Here is an 8,254-nt window from a genome sequence, read left to right on the forward strand (position 1 = left end):
GTAGAGTGTATTTTGACATATCAGATATACATGGAGTATAAGTTTCCATTCTTGTGGTTGTACATGATGTGGAGTTGTACATGATGTGGAGTTGCGCTGGTCATGTATTCATATATGCCCTTTCCTGTTTTATAGGAGATGGTCCTTTTCCTTATCTGAGTGACATGTTTGATGATGGAGGATTGAGTGAATCTCAAGCAAGTCTCCTGGCTTGTCCAGATTTTGCTACTCTGGCTTTGCCATTTTTGGCAAAGATCCACCTCTATTCATTAAGGAATTAAACTTAGATTACTTTAGAGGTGGCTAAATTTGTACAAAGCCCCCTAAAGATAAATGGGATGGGAAAGAGAAATACATTTAGGATGACCACATTAGGACCAGAAGAAAATAAAGTAGTACTAATGGGTTAGAAAATATAGCAAATACATGTTGAATTAATAAACAAACAAAAGAGCTATCTGATAAACCCATAAAAGGCTTTCCTTTATTGAGGACTTTTTTTTTTTTTAAACATTTTTTTTTTAATTTTAATATTTATTTTTTAGTTATCGGCGGACACAACATCTTTGTTTGTATGTGGTGCTGAGGATCGAACCCGGGCCGCACGCATGCCAGGCGAGCGCGCTACCGCTTGAGCCACATCCCCAGCCCTATTGAGGACTTTTTGACCCCCATTAATAATCATACTTTTTTCCTTCTCTTTCCATATTTGTCTCCCCCCCCACCACCTGGCTTTTGATCTGCAGGTCAAAAGTCCAAACATTGGAGTGATTGACTCCTGCAAAGGGACAGAATTGGCATTTTCCTTTGGTAGCTTGCTCCCAAAGGGCAGATACTGGGGGTGTAGCTCTATGGTATAGTGCTTGCCTAGCAGGAGCAAGGCTCTGAATTTAATCCCCAGCACTGGAAAAGAAAGGAAGGAAGGAAGGAAGAAAAGAAAGAACCCCCGGGCTAGGGCTGTAGCTCAGTGGTAGATCGCTTGCCTAGCACGTATGAGGCACAGGGTTCGATTCTCAGCACCACATAAAATAAATAAAATAAAGTCACTATGTCCATCTACAACTAATAAAATAAAATAAAAAGATTGCTGCAATTCCTTAAAAGAAAGAAAGAATCCCAAATACAGATGCAGTTGTGACATCAATGGCTGCATCAGTGATTCCCCAGACATGTTGTAGTTTAATCCTGCCAGGAATGCTATTTGGTCTAGACAAAATCTCTGCCACTAATTTGGGAGCATACAAGTTTAAGAAGCCCTGGAAGACCCCATGGATCCAGCCCATCAGGAAAATCTTATCCTTCTTGAAAAAGCCAGTGCCTATTTCCTTTTATGGTTGGAGAGCATGGGAGGCATTGGAAGAGCTCTGTTTATGCTGACCTAGCTATGAAGTACTTCACAGAAGAAAATTTTCACTCTTCTAAGCTACCCTTGTGCCGGACACAGAATAAGTCCTTCTTATAGCCCTTTTTTCTCTGTAGACCTGGATTTTATATTAGGGGTGCCTGCTTTAGAAGGTGAGCAGCTCATGCTATTGCTCAGACTGAGTCTTGGAAAAAAATCTTGGAATTTTTGCACTTGCACATAGAGTAAAGGCTAACTAGACAGTAAAGTTCAGAATATTTTTCAGAGTAAATCAAGAGAATCCAGGCCCTCATGCATGCTAGGTGAGCACTCAACCACTGAGTTTTACCCCAATCCAGAATAGTTTTGAAAAATGATGACGGAGATCTGAACTTTTCATGGACATCTGCAAACTTTTAAAAGAAGTGAAAATACTCTATTCAAGTACATCACACCCTAGAGCTTTGTAACTGTCCATGTTTCCATGTCTGGTTTGTTTGAGCTTTAGCTCAAGGTAATTGCAGATTGAAAATGAGCTTTCAATCTTCCATTTCCCCACCCTTCTCAACTATCTTCTCTGTCACCCTCTATATTCCCAAGGATTTTGTGTATCTATCCCAAACATTTTAGATATGTTTTGAACAGGAAGAAATACATGAATTTAGGCCATTGGTTTTATGATGAGGAGCCACTGGGTTATGATAATTTTCTCATAATACTCAGAAGCTAAAGTGAATTTCAGCAGGACAATACAGAGGCTAGTTGATGGTAGACTGAAGTCACAGAATCTTTTCTGCTATTAATAATAATTTGATATTTTTCTAGTTGCCACTTCTTCCAGAATCTTTAGAGAAAGTTAGCAACCCTCAGATAATTATTGCCTTAAAAATGGCAATCAATTACTGAGAAACCCTTGCTTTGATTCTCCCTTATCTCTGTATTCATAATTTTAAAAACTTCACATTTTAGGTCAAAACTATACTTTAAAATAGGCAGATTGTAGGTTCTAGTCCAAAATTGGTAACTACATGTGTAGACGATGTAATTTCTGACAGAAATATAGAGTTCCTCTCTCCTATCTTTTGCTCCTCCACCAAAAAAAGTTACAGTATGTGGGTGAGGTTTAACTTCTCAAAATAATCATAGATAAAGTTTTGAGTTTTTATTCCAAAGTTTTAAAATGTGTAGAATTGGAAGAAATTACTAGCTTTTGACTTTGGTTGCTCCATTGATCTTGCGTTCAGAATATGGGAGGGGGGGTTCTCGTCTTTGCAAATTGAAGTGCTGTCACTCTAGTTTGTAATATTAATAGTTCCTTCCCCAAGTTAATGTTATTTTAAAAATTGAATTCAAGTTTCAGATTATTACCCCAACCAAAGAAGTGTGTGTGTGTGTGTGTGTGTGTGTGTTTGTGTGTGTGTGTGTGAGTGTACACCTCCAGATATGGGGGTGGGGGTTCATGTTGTAGTGGCACCCCCTCCTCCACAAAAAGTCTTAACTGGGCTTCTCCAGAAATCTTCACCATGGCTGATTTTAGGACTGTCAGCAAAAGAGTCTCTATGAAAGAGTTCAATGTAGATAAACTTCCTATTTTCGTGTTGCCCTATTTTACTTGGCGACTGGTCGGGAAGAAATCAGCACAGCAGATGCAGGACACCCCCTTACTAGTTTTTCACAAACATGTATCCAGTATAGTAGTTTATAGAAATGTGCAAACAAGGCCTCTGGCCTTGAGCTGGGCTTCACAGAGATGTCTACATTTCTAAGATAAGAGATGTTACTAATTAAGCTCCATGGTAACAGCTGGCAGCTGGAGGGAAGAAAGGGGAGAAGAAGCTCTCCCCTTCTCAGGTGTTGTCCTTGAAGGGTTAACTTGCCCAAAACAGTGAAAGAAAAAGCTGCTTTTATGTGAACTTCTGCAGACTGTGAACTTCTGAGCCCCTCCCCTTACATGCTAGGTATAAAATTCTGAACCTACCTGAATTCCTGGTTCAGAATCAAGGATTGATTGATTAGAGCAAAAGCTGTGCCCTCTAATCCTGGCTGCAGCCAAATAAAACTGTTTCCTGCTAACTTTGGTGCCTTGCCACGTCTGTCCCTACACAATGTAAAATTTTACAGACAGGGTTTTTTTTAATATTTATTTTTTTAGTTTTAGGTGGACACAATGTCTTTATTTTACTTTATGTGGTGCTGAGGATGGAAGCCAGTGCCTCACTGATGCTAAGTGAGTGCTCTACCTCTGGAGCCACAACCCCAGCCCTACAGAGAGGTTTATTTTAACACAAACCAAAACACAATAAGGGAAGAAATAGACTTTAAAAAAAATATCATCAAATAACTACATTGGAATCGTAATTGAGTGCCGCAGTCTGGCTGGGCACGAAATCATGAGCCACTCAAGCAGGAACAAAGTTTATTTTTTGAAACTGCCGCCAATGTCCGGTACCGCCCGGGCAGATTTTTTCCACCCACGCGGCCTCCTCCCAGAACCGCAGAGAGCTCCTCCCCCGGAACTCCCTCCTACTGTACTTCCCCAACCAATGGGAACTCTCCAGGAGTCCCGTAGCCGGCCTAGGTGAACAGCAGGAGTCCAATATCCATATGAATGCAAATCTTAACATAATCATATCATCTCAATGGCTAGCTGGCGTCACCTTTCGACCAAAAATGCCATGCATCATATACTTGGCTCTTAGCAGATAAGTCCACACCAAAGGCCACTCTTAATCTGTCTTTAAAAATCTTAAAAGCAAGATGGAAATCATTCCAGCACTATCTAAAGAAATAGAACAAAATATAATACCCGACAATGTGAAACTCATAAATCAGCAGGCAGCATCAAAACAGGAATGACCTTTCACCACAAGAAAAGAATCAATCAATAGAAACAGACTCAGGACAGACATGGAAATATTAGAAGATAAAAACCTTAAAATAGGTCTGGGGATGTAGCTTGGTGGTAGAATGTTTGTCCTGCATGTACAAAGTCCTGAGTTCAATCCCCAGTACAAAAAAAACCCAAAAAACTTAAACTAACTCTAATTATATGGCCTACATGTTCAATAAAATATGAGGAAATGGCTATGATTGGAAAGATATTTGGAAAAAAGTCCAAATGGAACTTTTAGAGATTAAAAAGTACAATATCTGAAATTATTTTTTTAAAATATGAACAGCAGATTAGAGAGTGGTTTAGTGGTTAAGTGCCCCTGGGTTCAATCCCCCTGGGGGAAGAAGATTGATATTTCACCATTAATGCTATTTGCATAGAGTATAATCCACTATTTTGAGTAAAATGAATATACAACTGGGTCTCAGTGGGACTTTGGGGCTGGTCACAGGGAGTGCGTAAGTTTTTAAAGCTTCAGAAAGACTGTGTCAATTACAAACAGCAGTATGTTAGTGTCTATTCTCCATTCTTCTAGCAACTCTATAATAAAGACACTCATTTATTTGCAATTTTAGCTATTCTGATACGTGGGAACACCTCAGTTCTGTAACACCAACATTTTGTGACAATTTAAGTGTGACGCCCAGCTTTCAGGGTGCCTCCGGCTCTCTGGAGGACCAGGGGTAAAGATACAAAAAATTCTATCGAGTTTAACTCTGGGTATTCTCCGATGGCCAGGTAAATTACACACAGTAGGTAGTTTATTCTCCCCGGTTAAGAAAAGATGGGAAAGGGATTTTCAACGGAAAGGGATTTTGTAAGTTCTGAGAACGGAAAATGCTATCGGGAGGTTTTAAAGATTTCAACGTCATTCCAGATCGGCTGAAAATGCTTTCGGAAGGGAAAAGGACATCTCCCCACCACTGGTGGCGGTTTAGCTCTCCTGCCCTCGGCTGTCGGCAGGGAAGCGGCAGCCAGGCGGGAGGACCCCGACCCGCGGAGCTGTCCCACAATGCCCCGCTCCCGCCACCCCAAGGGCGGAGAGGAAGGACCGCTGCCGGGGCAGGCGTCCGCGGAGAGCACCGAGAGCTGCGCATGCGCACTTAACGCGGCGGGCCCTAGCAACCGGAGCAGTGACAGTAGCAACCGCCGGAATGGTGAGTACCCTCCGGGCCTCCTAGCCAAAGCTGAGATGAGGTTGGGACTGGAAAAGGGTGACTGTGAAGTGTTGAGGGCCGCGGGGTTTTCGAACAGCGGAAGGGAGTCGATAGCGGATGTTGGCTCAGTGGAGTCCGAGGCCTGAGGCGAAAGGAAAGCCCTGGCAAAGGGTGGTCTGGGTGAGGGTGGCCTGAGACTGGTTGGAAGTTGGGTTAAGATAGAGGGGCCCTGGCAGAAAAAAAAGGAGGGCGAAAAGCAGGAAGTTTTCGGGACAAAGATGATGGGAAGGGGGATGTGGATAAAGATAGCTCTTTACGTAGCAATAATTGTAACTCCCCCACCCCCTGTTGAGATGGAGGGAGCTCGGGCTAGTTACGAGGGGGGGTCAGTGTAACACCCATTGGTAGCAGTATCCCTAACCTGTGAAGTGCCCAGATTGCCCTCCGAATGACTGTAAGTGCACTTATTAGGTAACGCTGATGGAATATACTAGGGCAGTGTTTCTCAAATTTCAATATGCATAAATTTGAGCTTGTTGGAATGCAGATTATTAATTTTTAATATGATTGGGTGTTCAGGAATGTGCATTTCAACGATGCACCTCAAGTGATTCTAAAATTGGGGAGCATCACACCACACTTAGAAAAATCCTTCTGCCTTCGATTTAAAACCAACCAGCGGTTTTGTCCAATCAGAGCTTTTATGAAGTAATGATTTTGCCTAGTGATGCTTCTCAGCTCCTAAAGTGTGCACTCACTCTCTTGCTTACCTACTTGGTAGTTCTAACTGGTAGTTTGAAAAGGTTTACAGATCCAGCTAAAGTTATTTAGCAAAGATGTGATTGTCCTGCTGGATGGAGATGTTGATAAAGAAATATTGGGACTAAGAGTATAATTCAGGAGTAGAGAGTTTACCTAGTAAGGTGATGCCCTGGGTTCCATCTCCAGCACTGTGACATAGATAGATAGAAATAAATACAGGTCCACATAAATTTACATTTTTAATGTAGTTTTAAAAAGATAATATTACACATTAAAGCTCAGGTTTCTGAGCAACACGACAGAGACTTCACTCTGAGCTTGTCAGGGTGGGGAAAAGTGACTTGTTTATGTCAGGCCTATGCGATCGAATTGGACACATGTTGCTATGGGCATAGGTGTGACTTATGCAGTGGAAGGGGAGAAATAAAGAATGTCCACGCGCTTCTGCCCTTTCAATGCTTTATTCACTCAAATCACTCAATAAATTTCACTCTATAGGTTCTTTTTTTTATGTTATTGATGGACACAATACCTTCATTTATTTAGCTTTATGTAGTGCTGAGGATCGAACCCAGGGCCTCACACATGCTAGGTGAGTGCTCTACCATTGAGCCACAACCACAGCACTCTATAGGTTCTTAATTAAGAAAATGACAATCCTTAATGCTAGGCACTGCAATAGACATAATCAATTCACTGTGAACAATTCTAGATTAATTGTAAACACTGCAAACACTCTTAATCATGAGAGACATTCCCTCTGGATGCTAAGGTCAAGTGCCAGGTATAAAGTTTCAAGCATACTGGGTGAGACTGCAGGTTTCAAAGTGGAGTTTTAAAATGGAGTTGCTTAGGCTAAGGCCTAAGGCCATCCTTACAACACATTCTTTTCACATTTTAGTGTTATTGAAATATAATGGCTCATAACTGTCAGCATGTTTTCTTTCTTAATGGTATATAAAACAAGGGTGTTACAATTAGTGGAGTTTTTGTATTTGAAGAAATATGATGTTAGGATAATTCGTTTCCCCAAATCCCACCAGCCAACAGTTGTCTGGAGCCAAGTAGAAGTTATGCTCTTTAGTGGGCTCTGCCCTTAGCTGCTCAGATTTCATCAATTAATGATATCCATTTGGTCTTTCAGGCATTTGTGGGTTTTGACTCCTCCTGTTTATTAAGGGAAACAAGTGACCTGCAACAACTTATAATGCCACAGTAGACAGATAAATTGCTTCTCTTTCTACAATGTTGTGAAAGTGTTCTTTTGGTGGTGTCTTTTTATGAACTCATGCATGCAAGGATTTCTCTGGGAAAATCAACTAGGAATGGATTGTTCAGTGATAGGGTCTATGCATACTTTAAATTTCCTAGGTACTGTCATTGTGTTTTCCAGAATGGCTGGACCACTTTTTACTTTCTCCAGCAAAGTATAAGTGTTCCCATTTCTCTACATTCTCACCAACTCTCTCACTTTTATTGATCTGCAAATGTATCCAGTTGTTTTGAGTTTTTCTGATTTTTCAGTGAGTTCAAACACCTGTTAATATTAGTTACCTAAGTTTAAGTTTCTGTGAATTGTCTGTTTATATTTTTGCCATTTGTTTCCATTTTTATTTTTATTTGTAAAATTTAGGAGTTCCTTGGGTACACTAAGCCCTTTGTTGTTTTCAAATGAAAAATATTTTCTCCCAATTTTACTGTTAAATTTGTCAGTGGTGTTCTTTACTTGTTGATTGTGTTTGCTCTAATACTGACCAGTTTATTCTTTTGGGTTTTCTTTACTGATGATCATCTGCACATGATGACAGTTTAATGTTTCAATCATTGCACTTTATATTTCTTTTGTTATAGTGTTTATAAAGATCTCTTGAGCCATAGTAAACAGTAGTAGTGATAGTGAGCATCCTTGATGTTTTTGGGACCTTGAAGGAAATACTTTTAATGTTACCTTTCCAGTTGAGCCCACTTTGACTACCTCATTTAAAATAAATATCCTCCACACACACATATACTTTCTGATACCCCTTACCAACCTTGAAGTTTTTTTAAAAAAATCTGAATAATTGTTATCTTCCAATTTACATATATATATATATATAT

The 8,254-nt window shown here is 40.4% G+C and overlaps 1 protein-coding gene across 1 annotated transcript in view; it reads left to right on the top strand.

The window, feature by feature from the left end:
• Positions 1-5,277: 5,277 nt before the first annotated feature.
• The window catches only part of Dnal1 (dynein axonemal light chain 1), a 37,981-nt gene continuing 35,004 nt past the window's right edge, over positions 5,278-8,254 (top strand). The window contains exon 1 of the mRNA XM_015493721.2: positions 5,278-5,392. Within this exon, the coding sequence (XP_015349207.1) occupies positions 5,390-5,392 (3 nt within the window). The 5' untranslated portion in view covers positions 5,278-5,389. The remainder of the gene's footprint in view (positions 5,393-8,254) is intronic.

The sequence above is a fragment of the Marmota marmota genome, unplaced genomic scaffold, assembly GCF_001458135.2.
Source record: "Marmota marmota marmota unplaced genomic scaffold, marMar, whole genome shotgun sequence".
Lineage (NCBI taxonomy): Eukaryota > Metazoa > Chordata > Mammalia > Rodentia > Sciuridae > Marmota > Marmota marmota.